Genomic DNA, 19,923 nt, shown 5'->3' with positions numbered 1-19,923 from the left:
GCGGCAGCATGAGCAGCAGGAGGGGCTAGCTGCCCTGAGTTTGACCCCACTTAGACAGCAGGCACTAGCCCCTCCCACCACCACGGCTACGTTTCCATTTTTAGCACTCTAGCTTGGTAAGTGCTAGCATGGGTATGTCTCCTCGAGCCGGATTTTACATCTCTGATTTCAGTGAGATCAATGTGAAAAATAGTGACCCCAGATCTCATGCACAGCAGTGCAGAACAAAAAGACTAAGCTACCAGTTGGCCAAATTTTTATTAAAAAGTAAGCAGAATAGTGAAATTCATCCTGAATATTAAAATACCATACACCCACTCTAGCTGGGGAGAAGAAAAAAGGCTGAAGTCTTTAGCAATTATGAATCTTACACAAAATCTTGTAACTGTTTAAGCCTCATCACAGATATGACAGTCTTTGTCACAAATAAACTCTGCTCTGGTGAAACTAGACTGATAAGCTTAACTTATCTTTAATTCTTGATGCAATACATGTCATTGAGCAGTTTTATGTTTACAGATGAACCTTATATTTTCCAGCTGACAACTATACAAAGTAGTCATTAAAAGAACTTATTTAGCTTACCCGCTGATCGCCGCCTTCTCTGCGAGGATCAAGCTTCTTTGCAAAGTGCCTCAAGTTATCATAATTATGGAAATTGCACAAAGAAACCAGATCCTGAAAACAGTCAAAAATAAACTACATCATCCTTTGTATACTGCATAGTTTATTAATTTTCTCAACTGAGGTTGATAATGCACACACTTTAAATATTTTTGCTTCACAACAAATATGACTTACTTGGCTAAGTTCCTGACTTACAAAAAAAGCCTCTTGTTACTCTCTTCATAAAATGTCCTTCCATACATTGGTAATAAAGACATGTTTTCAGGTTGTAATACTGAATTATTGCTGGTATTTTGAAAGAAAGCTAACTTACACCAATATTTCATGGTACAGGTATGATAGCATTTGGTTTTGTAATGTACACTTCACAAACACTTGCGAGGTGCTATATATCACAGTAACACAAAACCTGTGATAGGGAGCTGAACAAGGAAGATTCACTGCAACATTTGATTTTAATTAAACTAGAATCACTGTAGGGAAAGCCAATCACAAGTATTATGGCAAGTAGCTTTTCCATGCTGTTGCAGGTTAAAGAACAAATTTATTTATATATAATATATATACACATTTATAGCTATTTATTTTGCAGCAATGTGAAGGTTGCCAAATCATCAGTGATTAGGTCTTTCTTTATTAAAAAGAGTTGTTTTTAAAAACAGTTTGATTTTAATTGGAAAGTATTGTTTAATATAGGACTTAAAGGCAAACATAGTAAAAATAGTAAGAGACACAATGTACCGGCGCGCACACACCAGAATGAGGTGCAAACTTGGATTGTTATGCATCTGATACAGAAGTCACGTGAATGAAGTACTCTAAATGTTGCACAATGCTTTAAATATTGTAGTATCCTCTGTTGAGGTCTTTGATTGTCTGAGTACCGCTTAATTTGCACTGCCACCAGCTGTAGAGAGAAGAGAAAGAGGCAGAAGGCATCCCTGCCATGTTCTTCTCTCTGTTTGGAAGGCCAGTGATGTGTCACCATTCATTACTACTGTGGAAATGAAGTATTGTACAAGATCTCTACCAATTAAAGAGGCTGGCCAGAGTCCAAATATTCTTAACACTGGCACCAAACAGGGCCCTTCAATTTTTTAAAGGTCATGTTTGCAGCAAAAGACAAAGCTAAGGATGCTTGTCTGACAGTTCTCTTTGCGGAGACTTTCAACCCATCTTCTTTCTTCCCAAACATACAAGTATGATATTGGCCAAAATATAAGAAACACCATTCCCATTTTATTATTAGCCGCCAAAGGCCCCAGTAAGCAGTGCTAAGTAAATGAAATTATTGTTATTCTAACATATTGGAGCAAAGTGGAGTTTGTTAGTGTCTTTCTGTGAATGACACATACAAAATGTCTCTATACAGAAGACAACTGTCAGACAAGCCACCCTTAGCTTTGTCTTTGCTACAGACTGGACCTTTGAAAAACTCACGTCCCTGTTTGATGCCAGCGTTAAGAACATTTGGACTTTAGCAAGCCTCTTTAAGGTGGAAGAGATCTTGTGTTCTAATATATCAAAGAAATCAGTGCCATTCTCATGTCACAAGACACTATTCCTTTAAATTTTTTCATGAACATTTTTTCCAAGATTGGTTTCACCATGTTTTCTAAAGGTTTGCATAGTCCAATAATAAATCTAATTTGAATTACAGCCACGAAAGTCAGAAAACAAGACTGCTTTTCAATCTCAGGTCAGGTCAGACTGGAATTATGTACATGAACAAATTTAAGGATTTCATTTAAGTTCAGTTAGGCCTTAGCCATGCTAACCAATTAGGTAAATGTTGGTTGCAAAAGACAAATTATTGAAAGTTAGAGGAAGCCTTCCTTACATGACAGAAGTGAATCCCTTTAACGCTGTTGCCCATTTTGTCCAAAGGAGGTGACCAGCACATCAGACCCATAACATTAGGAACAACCAGAAGAATGCCACCAGCAACTCCAGATTTTGCAGGAAGACCAACCTACAGGAAGTTAAAGACTTAGTATACTATGTTAACATTCTAGTCTGTTGTGTTATTTGTAACACTTAGCACACAAAAAATTATTATATAGCACTTTAGCTGATCATTCCCAGAATATTTTCTAAGTTGGGTAAGCATTATTATCCTTGACAGATAAGGCACACGGAGAGACAGAGCAGCAATCACATTGCTCGCCTAAGGTCAGACAGCATATTAGTGGTTCAGCAAGAACTATACCCCAGGCCTGATAATCTCAGCAGAGAAGTGAAACATACACACAGATGTCCAACAAGTCATTGATAATTTGCAACAATGACAGTGCTACAAAATAGTATGAGCGTAAAGATCCCTTTTGTTTAACCGTGACAGCTTAACACGACTTGGGTGTGCCTGCGCGCATGCAATATTTTACCACCTAATTTAGGATTTCACCAGTTGTAACATTTGTTTGGATAAAAACTAAATTGAATAAGCAATGTAGATATTGCTCTTGTAAGAGATGAGTTATATCTTTGAAGCCCAACTTATGTTTTAGGCTGAAAACAGTACTTGTCTGAAATACCTTGAAGTGCTTAATTTCACGATGCTGTAAGTAACAGATTTTCAAAAAAATGTTGTTTTCAACTTCTGATTAATTCACATAACAGCTTAAGTATAAAAAGGTCAATCCTGAAATGTTTGTTTAAAAGCCAGTCTAGATTAGTTTCATTTGCCAGATACAATTAGCATCCAACAGTTACTCACATGGAAGGCAAACTGTCCTGAGAAGTCATACATGCCACAGGAATGCATTAGACTCAAGGTATTCCGGACTGATTCAGGGCTCAGTACTCTTTCACCAGTAATTGGACAAAAGCCACCATTAGCCAGAGTTGCTGCCATCACACTAGCCGATTCACAGGTCACTTCAATAGAACACAGCTAATGGAAGGGAAAAATAATTCTTATTTGTATGTATAATCTCTATGTACATACAATATGCTAAAGAACAACTGGAGGTCTACATACTAGCGTCATTACATGAGTTGATCTGTATCACTGAATAATGATTATTTTTTCGTCTCAGTCAAAATGGTTGGGCTGTTTTCTGATAACAAGTTTTGGGGAAAATGTTGTTTTGCTCATTTTAAAAAATTCTAGTGAGCTTTTCTTTGAAAAGCTCTAGCATCCCCACACTTTACGGCAGCTATTTAAAATTTGGCAACGGATGGCTTTTTTCAGAAATGTGTCTTGTGCAAGCTGCATGAAAATCTGTCCAAATTTGGCCAAATTATAAGCCTTTGTAAAAATGCAGATTGTACATGCTCAGTAGGAAATTATTAGATTTTAGCAGCGTAATTCCGAGAAATTCTATCTGTGTTAACCATGCTCTAGGTGGCAGATGAACCGGACTTTCCCTGAAACTGCAGCTCTGGGCAGCGGGCAACGTTAGGTCAGGTCACCTGAGCTGAGAGCAGAGAACCTGTCTCTCCAGTGCTCCCAATGACCAGCTCCTGAACACAGGCAGCACTGAAAAGGAAACTGCCTGATTCACATGCAGAGGGGGTAAGAACCAGAACTGTTTGTGTGTATTTCGGGTGAGGGAGAACAGACTGAAAAAGAACCTAAGGAGGGATGGAGAAGACACCACAATGACATGACAGATTGGATAAGTAGGTGGTGCCAGGGGGAATGACAACTAGGACAGGCTTGGCAAAGAGATGAGAACCAATGGGGTCATGGGAAGGAGGTGAGGGGAAAGGGAAGATACATGCAGCAAGGAGTTAGGGTGCAGGGAAAGAACTGGGTCAGGCTGGACAAAGAAACTGAGATAAACTGCAGTGGATGAGGCTGGGGAGTAGACAAACACTGAGATTGGATGAGGAACTGGAGAGATTAGGAGCCACTGGGGTTGGGAATGTGGGCGGGGAGGTGGTATGTGAAAGGAGGCCAGAGGAGGGGACAGATCAGATGAACAGAGGGCTGGGGAGAGGGCTGGGCAAAGAGACTGGGATGAGAAGCCTGAGAAGCGGAGACTGTAACCAGCTAGCTGAAGACAACAGCTGAGACAAGAAGCCAGCAGTGAGACAGAGACAGGACTGGGACAAGAACAGGTTGGAGTGCACAGGGCAGAAGGAGGTCACACACTTGGTGGGAAACGAGCAAAAGATTCTGTGTCCATTAAAGCACGCTTCCTCTAGAGCCTACAATGGAATCCAAGATTCCTGAGTCTCACCATTCTTCTGCTATCAGCAAGTATCTGTGAAACCCACTGGCAAAAGTGTCCCATATTCCCTCTAGAGCTAGTCTACAGAGAATGACAAACTAGTATTACTCTGTTAGCTTAAGTGGCAGGAGGTTTGAGTAGTAGTTCTAGAGGTTCCAACCCTACTTATAAACTGTGTGGAAGTAAATATGTCACATGATGGAATTTGTTATTTCAGTTTGCTTTAAAAAAAAAAAAGCTAGGAAATTACACTGAAAACTATGTTAGATGTTAAGGTTATCAAATCAATCATTCAAAATAGACAGGAAATGACAAAATTAAGACTGCTTGTGTAAACATAATTTACCTTCCTTATATGCATTATACTACAGTCTTTAATTACTTGATAGCTTACTATTTTCTCCACAGTACCAGATTTATTCACTGCACAGGATGGATCTGCTCTGAGGATGAAACAGGGTTGTGTAGTGAAAGAGGCTGTTGTCTGCAGGACCGTGGCCTCATTTGTTGCACAAACTGGAAGGGAGTGTAGTGAATACACTATGTAGTTTGTAAGACGACAAAGGATGGTCTCACGGCTAACACAGATGAATACTGAAGTAGAAAACTGGATTCTATCCCTATGTATGGCACAGAGTTCTTATGGGATGCTGGGCAAGTCACACCAAACTTTTCACATGCGGTCACTAATGATGTGTTCCTCATTTTCTGGAGGCCTGAACTGAAACCATAAGGTCTGATTTGCAGAGTGCTGAGCACTCACAGCTGCAACAGAAGTCAATGTGAGCTGTGCTTGAATATATCAATTGCTATATAATGCTAAGTACACTTTGAGATGCCTAGGACCGGATTTTTCAAATTGGGCACCTAAAATTAGTGGATACTTTTGACCTTAATCTCTTGGTGCCTTGATTCCCCATTTGTAAAATGAGGTAATACCTTCTCATCTCACAGGGATGTTGTGAAAATAAATTAATGTCTGTGAAGCACTCAGACGCTACGATGAGCATCACAGAAAAGCCCATGATGAAATAAAAAATTCTACATTCAGAGCAGGTTTTGAATAGAGTACAGTAAACAAGGTATGGGACCACATACTGAACAATGAGAAAACAAAATATGGAATTAGCTGTTCACCAAGGGAGGACAGTCCATTTCGTGCACTGAATGAGACTTAGGTCCTGTAAGAAAAAACCTGTATGTGATATTAGAATGTATCAAAATATATAATAAATACTACAGCTCTTAAATGCTAGCGCAATCCAGAACATGTTACCACAATTCTGCACTCACTTTTACTGTTTACTAACAACAATTCTTTGACCTGAATATTAGTTTGGCCTTGTCTAGTTGAGGTAATAAAGGCAAACACTAAATTGGCCTCACAGTGCTGATGCAGCTTATCATAGATAAATGAAATAGTCAATAGGTCAAGAATCTACAGGAGTCACTTCCCCACCCATGAATGTTAAGATAAAGCTAATGTTTAGAAATACTCTGCTCAGAGTTAAGCAGATAAGAGGGAGTAATATGAACCAGAAACGTGCTCCTTTTCAAAACATTGTTCTTGACTTGTTAGTGCTTCAAATTTGACAGGGACGAAATGACAGAAAGGCAAAATCTAGTCAGTCTGTGGACAGTTTACAGCATGCACAGCGTGAATGGTCAGTGGATTATCTGTGGAAAACCCCCGCTTGCCAAGTTTTTGTGTCGTGACAAGTGCAATTATTTTAGATAAAAGCAAAGCAAAAAATGGGCTATTTGACTATTTACACAATATAGTTTCTTGTTTGGCTCATAAGAATTAATTAAACAAGAGAGAGAAGGGGTGCAAAAGTGTTGCCTCACTTTGAATACTACCCTCAAACTTGAAATTAAAAATTTGTATACATATTATTCTCCCACAGCAGAAACTTGCTAATTCACATAACCAACGGAGACCCAAAAGTTAGTTTTAATTTAGTTTACAAGTTTAATACATCAAATGTTCTCTGTTCATTCAAAAAAATTAGGTATTAATGGGCTCCTTTATATCTATGATTAATTCAGTTTGTGCTGCTTACACTTTCAAAACTTTATTTCAATTCCATTATAAATACTCAAGATTAAATAAGAATCAGTCACCTGAAAGTAGAAATCTAATACAGCAACCATGTCTGTGCCTTCTGGAAAACACTGGGGAAAGAAGTAAAAGTAATCTTTTAAACATGTTGATTATATCAAGACAGTAAATCAATTTTAAACTAAAGAGATTTAAAAAATAAATAAATTCCAGCCAGTGTTTAAAACATTAGTTTTAATTTTAAAATCTAGCCAACACTTATACAAATGTTTAAAGAGAAAACTTTAACGTTAAGGAAAATTAAATGACATTCTGTTTAAAGAGCTGCAACTGTTAGATAGCTTAATACTCTCTAGCTACTAAAACACCTTTATGTACGACTTGAAGCATAGAATCTTTAACTATATATGGCAACACCTAAAAACACCTAATGCATTTTTATTTTTTAATTTTTTTAAAAAGAGTCACTTGTACTGAATCTTTAAAAAAGTTATAGGACATGACTTTAGAATCAATAATCTAATACGCAGAAATGAGATTTGGGCTGTTCTGTAAGATTACCTAAATATATGTCTACATTCTCTCCAAATTGTATAAAACAAACATACTTGCAAACTCTTGTACGAAACACACACAGTATTCTAAACCATGTAAATAAAACCCAGATTATAAGATATAATGCCAAAAATTCAGAGGTCAATATTATGAGCAGTAGAAGTCTTGCAAAACCAACAAACAAAAGATAGATAAACCTTCTTTTCTTTCAGGTAGTAGCCAATTGCAAAATTTCGATCTCCACTCTCTCTTTCAGACTGGAACCTGAAAAGAAAAAAGTTTTCAAATACTTGGACTGTAGCGAAGCACAATGGTGAGAGGGTTTTTTTTGTTTGTTTGTTTGTTTTTAAACTTATGTGCAAAGGCAGATGTCAACAAAAAAGAAACCGGCAGAGAGCAATGAAAAGCACAATTTTGTATTTGTTAAAAATCAAGCATTAAAAAAGGTATAAGAATACTGGACTCACCAAGTTGTGCACTAGCTAGTCTATGTAAATCACACCATCTCAACACTGTTACCCTCGTCCTGTCCTACTGCTCCAAACTTACCCCCACTGAAGCCAATGGTAAAATTCCTAATGAGTTAAAGAATTCAGGAACAGACCCACTGTTCGTTAAACCCATTCAAGTCAAGTCTTGTCTTGAAATTAGACTATGCTGCTCAGAAAGGAGTGTGTTTTATGTTTATACAGCACATTAGACAACAATGCACCTGCAGCTCCCCCTCTGGGCCCAAATTTTAGTTAGGGGTATATAGTAAAAGTCATGGACAGGTCACAGGCCGTGAATTTTTGTTTATTGCCTGTGACCCATCCATGGCTTTTACTAAAAATACCCGTGACTAAAACAGTCTTAATTATCAACAGTAAAAATGACCAGTGTTGTTTGTTTCATTCACTCTACTACTGTTTAGCAAAACTCGAGCAACAACACAGGCACCTTCTCTCTGCAGATTTGGAAAGGTGCTGCATTAATTTATACTTGGTTCACACATGGAGGTTACCCTGGCAACCACAGAACTTTAAGTGTCATTTTTTAAAATATAAGATTAAATTCTGAAGAAATTGACAATATAGTGTGAATAGATTTTAAGTCCTAATTAAAGTTTACTCTAATTCAATAACATTTTCTCTCTGGTAGAAGAGTAAATAACTATGCTTTTATCAGTGCAAAATCTAACACAATAAGGCTCAGAACTGAACTTTAAACAGTTGAACAGTATCTACTTTTACTGGTTACCAATAAAATATACATAGTATATATAAGATGATTTATAGGTAGGCCAGTAAATTTTGAAACAAAAGCACAAGACCCTTTTCTTAAAAGTAATACTGAAAGAGGCAAGACAGTAAAAGGAAAGAAAAGGAAGGACATATGACAGTGAAATACAATGAATATACACCTCCTTGTGATTTATGCAAGTACAATCAAGAGGGATTTGACAGTTAGAAAAAGGGAATCAGGTTGAGGCTCAAGTCAACAGGTAGGCAGCTGCCTAGGGGTGCATGTAACTGAAGTGGTGGTTTGAGTGTCTGAACAGGGTGCAGGGACAGAGAGGGTCTGGGTGAACACGTGGACAATCTCACATTTGCAATGAGACTCTTCTCCCATTAAATTTATGTTCATAGTTAAAGAAGTCTTAATGAAAGCTATCAGCTGCCACAGTAAGCATTCCTGCATCAACTATACTCAGGTAAATTACAATCACCTCTCTTCTACCCAAACCAATCAGCATCGAAAATTCCCCAAGACTATGGAGCACACTTATGGTTTCCATAGGAGTGTTGCCTCACACAGCCCTCAGAATGGTGGAAATCCTGCAGTTGTAATAGAAAAGCCTAGTTTTCCTGCAGGAACCCTACATTCTAAGAGTTCCATAAGGGGAGTTTCCCCATCATAAAAAAATTATATAAATAAATAAATAACCCAAGGAATAACAACTGTGTAAAAGAATGATTTATAATCCTTTTGGTACAACTAATGTTAAAGTGGGCAGTTTCATTTTTGGTATGAATGCCAGGCTTACACAGTTTTGATCTGTAGTTCCCATATAAACAGCACTCAAAGGGAGAAGACTCTCAACACCTAAGAGGGAACCACTTGTACATAAAATTTAATCAAAACTATTATCAAAGAGACTATCGTACATTAAGTACCACAAAAATGAACATATATTTAAATCAGAAAAATGTAAATCATATTAGGACTGAAGTAAGATCTTAAATATAAAGGGTGAAATCCTGTCTCCACTGAAGTCAACTGAAGCCTTACCACTGACTTAAAGGGGGCCACGCTTTCACCCTAGATATTTTACCACCAAACCTCAAACAAAAACAAAAAATACTCACGTGGCATTATTGAATCCAACATACTCATTACCAGCCATATTATTCATAAACTGCATCATCTATAAAAAAAAAAAGCATCCCAAAATCTTCAGATCTGATAACATCATAACTCAGACCAAATTTTTAACCTGGCCTTAACTGAGACTGTTTTGGGGCATACAGTGAAAGTCATTAGGATGTCTAAATACCAAACTGCACCTACAAATCAGATAGCTGTTCAAACAACTCAAGTGTCACCTGCAATTTGAAGGCAAAAATTCCATGAGGACAATGTGAGCCCCTGTATCATCAACTCTAAATATGATAAATAGCACCAGAATTTTTTAATATTCACTTACATAGTCAAATTTTTCTGCATTATTTGCTCCTTGCTGAAAGGAAAGAAAAAATATTTACAAGAATTGTTAACATACAAAAAACTGTAGTCAGAAGTTCACTTAATATAATTAGGTTTTTTTACTTGTATATAACTAATAAAGATGTAAATGTACAAAGATATTTAAATATAAATTACTACGATCATTTTGTATATTAATATAATTACAATAAAAAATTAAAAAGTTAGGAGAGTAAATAGCTCAGATAACATTCATACAAAGAATGCTACAAGATGTTTTTATCAAATACCTTGTATATCGGGGATGGATTTAATCAGAAAGAAAGGTATGCTTTATTTTAAGCGCTCTCTATTCAACACAACATATTGACAAAGAATAGTATATAGTAATATACGTGACACATACAAATTCATTGTGATCAATGTTCCTATAATGAACATAACACAGGATTACAAGCATAAGAGGTTAAAGATCTTGTCTTAATTTATATTAGCGCTGAGCACAGAAACTTTATAGGCTGGAGTCTGAATTTGTTTCCTATGGTTAGTGTTCATGCTAAAAATTTAATTCAGATGGACGACTTAAAATAAAGTGTTACCTTTACTATAAAAATAACTTCACTTAATTTCAGATTTAAGGTAAGTAGCCTACCTATATAAAGAAACTGATTATTTGGGTTAGCAAAATACGGTATTATTAAAAAGCTACAATTTTAGAATCTTAAAACCTCAAGTGACAAAACACTAAAACTACATCAACATTTTGCTAGCAATGTTTTTGTTAAAATTAGTTCTTAGGCAATTTTTTTAAAGGATTTTTTCTTAAATTTGGTAAATGCCAGTGAAAGATGTATTGGCCCTTATCTCAATTTCTGATAACTGGCCTGCCATAAATTCTTACGGGGGGGGCCAAAAAATAAAAAAAAGCTCATGCATTTTACTTTGTTTTGAAAACAGCCAAGCAGCTTCATTTTAATTTAAGAGAAAGTTCACAAAACAATGGATTAAAAATCTGAAATCGTATCAGTTGGCATCGTATAAACTAATAGACAATACATCAGAGGTTTGTTTTATAAACCACTTCAGTATTGAAGATATTCTATTTAGATAAATATTTTTGGCTAGCGTATTACCTCAGACAAATCAAGAAACATTACTCACACTATGTTTAGTATAGGGAAAACAAAAAAACGGAAGCTTTGCATGTACCAGCATTTTACTTAATGAAATGCATAAAGCCAGTTTCATTTCCCACTCTACAAGTGGATTAAGGTGTTGCACATAACCTGTGAAGCCCTACGCATCAACTCATCTACAAGAGAATGTGCAGTCACACGTGTACGATTCCTAGCTGAAAGGAATACCACGCTGCTGTGCCAAAATGATGTGCCAATGGTCCCTTACGCTTATAAAATAAAAGCTAATCAATAATCTTACTCTTAGAGCCAATAATCTCTAGCTAGACAATATCTAACAAACAGGTATGCTAAAAAAAATTCACAATACATTTCATCAAAATGTCTTGTATAATATACCAGAATACAAGCCTTAAAAATGTAATGCCAAATCTGTTCAATGAAAAATAATTAAAAAAAGAAATTACCAACTTCATTGAACTGTTGCAGTTGTCAAAATATTCCATAGATCCTAATGCTGTAAAATATGTAACAACATTTAAACCACAAAAACCTTTTCAACCTTTTAAATGCACAATGAACATCTTTTTGGGAAATCGGGTCAGCATTAGTTATGGGATGCTGCATCAGTAATCATAGGGTTAGACATTTAAAATAAAATGAAATAAGTTATGCTTTTGTTAAAAAAAGGGAGGAGAAAGATCATGCTTTGTGAAAAAACAAAAATACATAGTATTTCGGTTCTTTCTTGCCCAAGTGAAAAAATCCTTTACACTTTATTAAACTGATTTTACTAACAAAATATAAACATGATGGGCAAAAGTCAGATGTACGATTAATATATGAGTACTAACTATTTTCGTTCAGCATTTAAAAAATTCAGTGTTTTCTTTTTCTTTTTGTAAGCACCATCTGAGTTCACACTGGGGGAAGATAAACACTTTTACACAGCATCTTCTGTATACAGGTACTAACAAGCATGTTGACCAGCTGATGTACACTTAGGCCGTGATCTTGTACACATGCTTTCTTAAGTTTAAACATACAAGTAGCCCCACTGAAGTCAATGAGGCTACTTATATGCTTAAAGTACATGCATAAGTGACTGCATGATCGGAGCCTATATATACACAATATAATTCAGAAAAAGAACAAAAAGTTTTATTTCCATTATGTGTTGATAACTACAGTAGTGTCCCTTTTTATTTCTACAGACGAAGGAAGCATACCACCCACCTTCTAAATCAACAGGACACAGAGACAACACATTTTAGACTGAAGTTCAAATATAGATACTAAAATTTAACTTTGACTTTCTATGGAAATATTGAAGATATTTTTGCTAATTTAAAGAACTAAAGCCAGGGCAGCTTTTGGCCTCTAAAGTTTTATTTGACTTAGCCTGGTTTTCCAGTTTGTGGCTTTAATTAATTGATATTTTTAAAAGCTTCATAAGCAATCCATCTATCTAGAATGCTAATGAAAGGAAATATTCCATGCAACGTCTTCAGAAACACTAATATTACATATATTAAAATATATATACATATACACACTTATTGTAGACATGCTTGTGTGTATATTTTTGTATATGCAGTTGTGTATATACACACATGAATGAACAAACATTTATAAATGAACACAATAGTTTAAAATGCTAAGACAAACAATCTGATGAGAGATAGGAAATTCAAAAGTTGTGACATGCAGCTCTTAAAACTCATATGCATTTTTATTTAAACATAATGAAAAAGTTATGGCTGGCAATCCTAACTTTGAATTTCTTTGTCAATTTATGTTAGGACCTTAGTGGTTTCTAAATAGGCTGAGGTTTTTTAGGTTGGAGGGGGGGGTATTATTTTTTCTTTCTAAAAGCAATTAAATTATTCTGTGGAAGTTTGTTCTTATTTTAAGATAAACTTTCTCCGACTTGGTATAATTGAATAAGACGGTAGCATTTTGTTCCCATAATATGTAGAGCATATGAATACAAGTGCATATGTATTTGACATAGCAAAACAGAGTGCTGTAAATACTTGTCAAGGAATGCAATAATAAACCCATGTAAAACTGACTTAATGAAAAGCAACTTTTCATTAACATTTGAGTTGTAGTTGACTAGACCATAATGTAATCAAAATAATTTCTTAATTAGAAAGCAACCCAATGCGGTAAAAATATAGCAAGATGCTTAAACATACCTAACAATTTTATTTAGATCTTCAAAAAATGCACCCTTGAGTGAAGACTTTGACAAATTTCAGTGAAGCGGAATGCTAGGATTACGTTTTATAAAGCCCCCAGAAAACGCAAATACTGACATTATTTTAATTACCGCAGCAAAATTTTTGCATTTGAATACATCAATTTATCTCTTAATGGCTTTATTCTAGCTTTCTGTACTTACACCCTTTTTTTTGGTTAATCTGTGCATGCTCTGTGAAAACTGGTGTCTTGGCTGCTTAGCATAACATTTTCACCTCTGAAATACTTGGGGGCACAATGTCAGACAGTATTTGATCTACCAAGAACAATACTGACATTCTTAAAATTATATATGTTTATATATAAACTATTTTTCTTGTGTCCTGAATGTAAGTATTGAATACTGTGTGAGATTATAAATTCTTTACATAATTTGGGACACTGTGCACTACAGAACAGACTCTATGCCAGCTAGTGTAACATTAAGTGAAATTTACTCCAGTTGTAATAGGTCATAATAAAAAACAGACAAAAGAATGTGAATATTTACTAATCACTGAATCAGATAATATAAAGAACTGAGAAATAAGAAAAATCCTACAAGTTTGAGTAACAGACGAGAGGTAAAATAGCATGAACCAACACCCAAGTAAAAGAGGAAATAAAAACCTTGGGCATTTCTATAATCACGCTGGTACGTTTTCAAATTCATATGCATACACCTATTTAAGTGTCAGACAACCAGAAGATAAATTAAGAAAAAAGATGGCATGTGCTTATGTAATTATACTATTAGATATACTGGATGAAAAGCAGGGACTTTTCCTATCAAGTGGTATGAAGATGGAGTATGAAAACCATCTTTAAACTTCTATGAACCTAAAGGTTGTGTAGTGGCACTCAACAGGACCATGGCACTGTCAGCCACATTTCTCTTTACTCGCAATCTCATTTAATTTTGTGAGTCACAGCACTTCATGACAAAGGTAATGTCAGAATACTAGGAAGGATGTAAAACTGCTGGAGGACACTAATTTATATGCTTAGTTTAAAAAAAGTGTCTGAAGCAGCTTAATTGCACACCTTATCTTTCTGCAAGGTTATTTAAGTTTAGCTGAGGATGTGCATGCACCACTTCTATCCTGATCTTTATTTTTTACCCCTATGCTGATAATCCTTTGCAACTCCCCCCCCCCCCCAAAGGACTTTTGATAGCACTCATTACTGTAGTATCTAAATGCTTCCCATTTCAACTGGAAGAGAGAACTGCACTTCATGGAGCATCCAACTCTTCTCCTTTCCTTAACTGCGGAACCTTCTACTAAAGATGTCTTTGTTTTTACATTTTGTGCATTTAAGTCCTTCCCATTATGGCAGGAAAGCTTTATCAATACAGAGGGGGTCTTGCAACATGCCCTGTGGTACAGTTGCCAACTTTCGAATCACAGAAAACTAAACTCTCTTGCCCTGTCCCTGCCCTGGGCTTCGCCCTGTCTATGAGGCCCCACCCTTTCTGTGAGGCCCTGCCCCCATTCACTCCATCGCTCCCCCTCCCCCACCCTCACTCACTTGCTACGGGCTACGGCAGGGGCTTGGGTGTGGGAAGGAGTGAGGGCTCCAGCTAGGGGTGTGGGCTCTGGGGTGGAGCGAGGGTGCACAAGGGGGCTCTGGGATGGGGGTGGGGTGGGGCTGAGGAGTTCGGAGTGTGCAAGAGGGCCCAGGAGGGGGTGAGGGGTGCAGGCTCCGAGCAGCGCTTACCTAAGGCAGCTACCAGGAAGCAGTGACATATCCCTCCAGCTCCTAGGCATAGGTTCATCCAGGGGGCTCTATGTGCTGCCCCTGTCCGTAGGCACCGTCTCCACAGCTCCTATTGGCCACGGTTCCTGGACAATGGGAAATGCGGAGCCAGTACTTGCAGCAGGGACAGCACATGGAGCCCCCATGGCCGGCCTATGCCTCGGAGCCAGAGGGACATACTAGCTGCTTCCTGGGAGCTGAGAGAAGCTGGGACAGGGAGCCTGTCAGCCACAACCCAACTGGACTTTCAACTGCCCAGTCAGCGGTGCTGACCAGAATTGCCAGGGTCCCTTTTCAACAGGGTGTTCCGGTCAAAAACTGGACACCTGGCAATCCTACTCTGTGGTCAGATTCTGAATCAATTTCTTCTCCTCTGGCAATTCCTTCCACAGCTATCCTGTCCTCCCACTCCCTTAGTGAAAGATCCATTCTTCCTCTCAAGCTCTCATGAGGTTTGTCCTGGGTGCCATGTGTTGTTTTCCTAAAGAAGTACAGCTGTCTTGGTACGTTACAAAAGGAGATGCAGTCACTGATATAGATAAATGCTTACAAATTAGGAGCTTTGACAATCAGGGTCAAGGCCTCAGATGGCAACAGCAGATCAAATAACTGACAGGGTCACCTATACTAGATAAATATATATCTCCCCAACAATGCACCATTGGTAGTTTGCAAAAAACTGGCTGGTTACATGGTGCTGTATCTCCATGTTTCAAAGTGTTGTATTTCACTGAAGACAGCTAAAATGATAATAAATACTTTCCTAAAATTTCTTTTCCATGTGAACAATTGCTGTAATTACCACAATAATGTTATATTATTGTGCATGTAAGGGAAAGTGGCTGCCTAATCATAAATGAGAGGGGAAATGGTCTAAAAGCCTTTTTATTAAGATCCAGTCAGCAGCAGGAAAGATTCAGAACCCCAAAACTAAAGCACTTTTACATGGTTTAAATCTCTGAAATAGTTATGTGGGGTGTAAGTACAGTTAGAATAGAGCCTGAAATTAAGGCACCAAATTTTAAATACACCAGTATATTACTGGTGTTGTGCAAGCTTTTAAAAAGTACATTACGTAGTTATGCTTAGTAAGAAAAACCAATATGAAAGTTAACAGTAAATAAGTAATAATATGTAATTGGGTTTTGCAATTAATTTAAGTTCGTATTCTTTTCCAAGATATGTATAACTCCAACTGTAGTCAGAGTGCTGTGTGTGATCCCAAGGGCAGAAATTTTCCCCTTAAAAGTGTTAAGATACTTATGTCAGCAACAACTTTTGTCCAGTGAAAAATTCACCGTGAGATACTTTCTCCGCGCCACGAGTACCCATACTACCATAGGTATTAAATGATAATTTGCACAAGAATTTTGAGGCAACACTCAACTTTTTTTTTTTTAAACTAACACATCCAGCATACTGTATTTTATTTATATTTAGAATACCTTTAATTTAATTGTTCAGAAAATTAACAGATCAAATCAAGGAGCTCTTAAGTGTAACTGAAGTAATAGTTTCACCAAAAAGGTAAAATCTGGTCAGAATTTTAAAATATAGCAATAGTCTCTCCATACTTCTTGACATGCTGTCATTTGATAAAACTATGTTATAAGATTCATATATTTGATCACATTTAAGATAATGTAAAAGACATTTAACTGCTGGATTCCCAAGGCTATGCATGGTCCTCTATAAATATGAGCAATTCCCATGGATCCCAATGATAGTGAATGCATGTGAACTGAGGGCACCATATGGTTTTAATCTAGCAGTGTGTAAGAAAATAATGATAAATCTGTATATATAGATTATATCCAAACTTAAGTTCACCAGTGGTCTATCCAAATTTTCTACACAATTCATATGTAAGAGAGCTAAATTGCAGACTATAGGTTATCTGCACAAAATATAACTAGTTAATGTTTTGTACCTGTTTATCCCGAATATACCGGTAGTTTTCCGCAAGTAACACTTATTATTAGTTATTCAAATGTTAAATACCATTTTAGAGGAAGCAGTACATGAAAGGATCTAGATATTGTCACTCTGAAAACAAATAATGAAGCGATAGTATGGTATGTGTCTATCAGATGTGCAGTTACTACAGCCAAACATGTCAGTTCAATGCAATTTGGTCTATAAAAATGTCACAGCACTTTTAAAACAAATATCACAGTTACATGCACTAATATTAAGATTTGTTGTATCAATTTAACTACACCATTTATCAAGAACTCTACACGGGTGTCTTCCAAATAGTCTCACACTGTGCTTTTGTCAGAGAGCAATGGCCAGTAAGTGACACTATAGTAGGAGTGACATTTTGACAGCTTAGACAAATGCAGATTTTAAAACTCACTATTACCAACGTGAATTTCAATGCTCAACCTTTAGAAAAACAAATCATGACATTTACCTGTCTTACTTATGGCCATTTTCTTTCACCTATAGCTATTAAAGATAAAGGTCTTTAAGCAGGAATTTTTACACCTTATTTCATATAAAACAGAAATTCACTATGGAAAAATAAGAAAGAACCTTTCATAACTAACACTTCGCAGGCAGGAGCTAGGAAATACACCAGAGGCTAAATGAGTTTCCAGATGTAATGAACACAATATAAACAGAAATTAAGAAGTCATGCTTGGAAAAATTACATAATCTAGTTTTAAATTTTCCACATCAAAACTATGGAGGACTGAAATATTCACTAAAAGTCAGTAACTTCTAGATAGCAATTCACCATTGCAAAACTAGATTTTCATTCTAAGTATTGCAGCAATGGTATGATTAACACTGGGGCTCCATCTGCAGTACAGCACTTACAGCAGCGCAGATGTACCGCTTTAGGGCTGCTAGTGCAGACGCTCTAAGTCGATGGGAAAGAGCTCTCCCTTCAACTTAATTACTCTAGCCCTGAAGAGCACCGGTAGCTACGTTGGCAGGAGAAGCTCTCCCACTCACATAGCGGTGTCTACACCGGTGCTTAGGTCGGTATAACTTACGTCACTCCGAGGGTGGCTTATTCATGTCCCTGAGCGACAAAAGTTATACGGATATAAGGTCTAGTGTAGACAAGATCTGAGTAAGTCAGCATACAATCTACATTTACAACTTTAACAATACACCTCCACACCCATACTAAGGGCAAAATCCTGCCTTTCAAAAACAAACATGCATTTATGCAGGATCATGGCCTAACAGGGCAATATTTGCTATGTAATCTAATGTTTACTCATGGAAACATGCATAGCTGTGAGTTTCCAACCACTTATTTGAGAAAGTGGACATTTTATGTCCAAAGTAATAATAAATACAAAGTAATTACTAAATAAATGATTTAGCTACACAGAAGGTTAATTATGGGCAAGTTTAATATAAGAGCATGGAATTTAGTTGTGCAGCTCCTATAAATGACAGCTAAATTGTAAAGCACTCTAATTTTACCTCAGAAGGAAAAAAAACCTATTTTACTTTTATGCAAGATAGGAGACTAAGTCCAGGAGCACACTTGTGACTCTCTCTCATTCGGCAAGAGAAGATTTAGTGCATTTCTGAGGATGTACTCAGCTTCTGACGACAACTAAATGACATTTCTCATAACAAAATTGCACTAAACAATCTCTCTGTGAGATGGTACCAATCTTATCTATTTGTCTGCTTCACTCAGCATACAAGAGGCTAACTAGATGGGTAAAGTAGTAAAAATAAAATTCTAAACAGAAGAAGCAGTAAACAGTGTTTCAACCGAATGACTCTGGGTCAGATCATGGTCTCTTCCAGAAATCTCATTAATGGAAGTTTTAGTACTACCGTTGTTTTGAAGTGCATACTTTGCAAGTTATACGGCTTGTTTGCATGCTTCTGTACACTAGTTACTAAATTCCAATTAGACTGCTTATCTATACACACACACAAATGTACAACACTACTGACTGCTAAGCTAATTTTCCGCATTCAAATGCAATACTCAAAACAAAACTAAGTGTGAACGTTTTACCTTGATTAAGGAAGTGATCACAATTGCTCCAGCATTCACCATAGGATTGTGAGGCCTGTCTGTGAAATAAGAAAATTTCAATTATATATACATCCTTAGGGCTGAAGTTCACACTTGTTTTAAACAAAATAAAAAAATAAAATAAAAAAAAATCAGTCAGCCAACACATATTTGAGTAAAAATTATACACAAGTTTCTTGAAGCTATGGCTGTTTGATTGTAATAATAAATTACAATACTATAATCCAACTTTATATACTTGAGCAATATGTAGTGCATTTTTTTTGTATTTACAAATGCATCACTCTAGAACCTATAGCATATTTCCGTCCATGAAGCGAGACACATCACTAGCTGACTTTACAACACTGCAGCCTCTACATTCTGAATTTGTAATTTTCAGTTGTTACGATTCTACTACATACAGTGCTCTGAAACAGTTATGTGAAAAGGTTATTCCTAACTTGTCCTGAATTATATTTATAGTCTTAACTGAATAATGAATCCATTATCCGTACATTAACTATTATATTAGGAAACAACAGGTGGATGAACAACACATTAATTCATGTATGAACCCAAAGTCTCCAAAGCAAATGTCAAACCCAAGTGGTGTACATGCATGGTCGATTTTACTAGTGAATCTCTTAGTTAGCTGTAAGAGAACTAAAATCCTTA

At 36.5% G+C, this 19,923-nt stretch overlaps 1 protein-coding gene across 8 annotated transcripts in view; it reads right to left on the bottom strand.

The window, feature by feature from the left end:
• Positions 1 to 19,923, bottom strand: part of GLS (glutaminase) — a 165,267-nt gene that overhangs the window by 47,288 nt on the left and 98,056 nt on the right. For 7 of the 8 annotated variants that reach the window (XM_073306201.1, XM_073306196.1, XM_073306199.1 and 4 more), the window contains 8 exons: positions 19,246 to 19,304; positions 10,109 to 10,141; positions 9,771 to 9,829; positions 7,620 to 7,686; positions 6,930 to 6,980; positions 3,344 to 3,520; positions 2,468 to 2,599; positions 586 to 678 (listed from right to left, as the gene is read on the bottom strand). In XM_073306201.1, the coding sequence (XP_073162302.1) occupies positions 586 to 678; positions 2,468 to 2,599; positions 3,344 to 3,520; positions 6,930 to 6,980; positions 7,620 to 7,686; positions 9,771 to 9,829; positions 10,109 to 10,141; positions 19,246 to 19,304 (671 nt within the window). Of the gene's footprint in view, positions 1 to 585; positions 679 to 2,467; positions 2,600 to 3,343; positions 3,521 to 6,929; positions 6,981 to 7,619; positions 7,687 to 9,770; positions 9,830 to 10,108; positions 10,142 to 11,710; positions 11,761 to 19,245; positions 19,305 to 19,923 lie in introns of all 8 variants that reach the window. The other variant, XM_073306203.1, reaches the window with a different exon arrangement.

The sequence above is a fragment of the Lepidochelys kempii genome, chromosome 11, assembly GCF_965140265.1.
Source record: "Lepidochelys kempii isolate rLepKem1 chromosome 11, rLepKem1.hap2, whole genome shotgun sequence".
Classification (NCBI taxonomy): Eukaryota; Metazoa; Chordata; order Testudines; family Cheloniidae; genus Lepidochelys; species Lepidochelys kempii.
The sequence above is the reverse complement of the archived record's forward strand: the minus strand, read 5'-3'. Positions and strand labels throughout refer to the sequence as shown.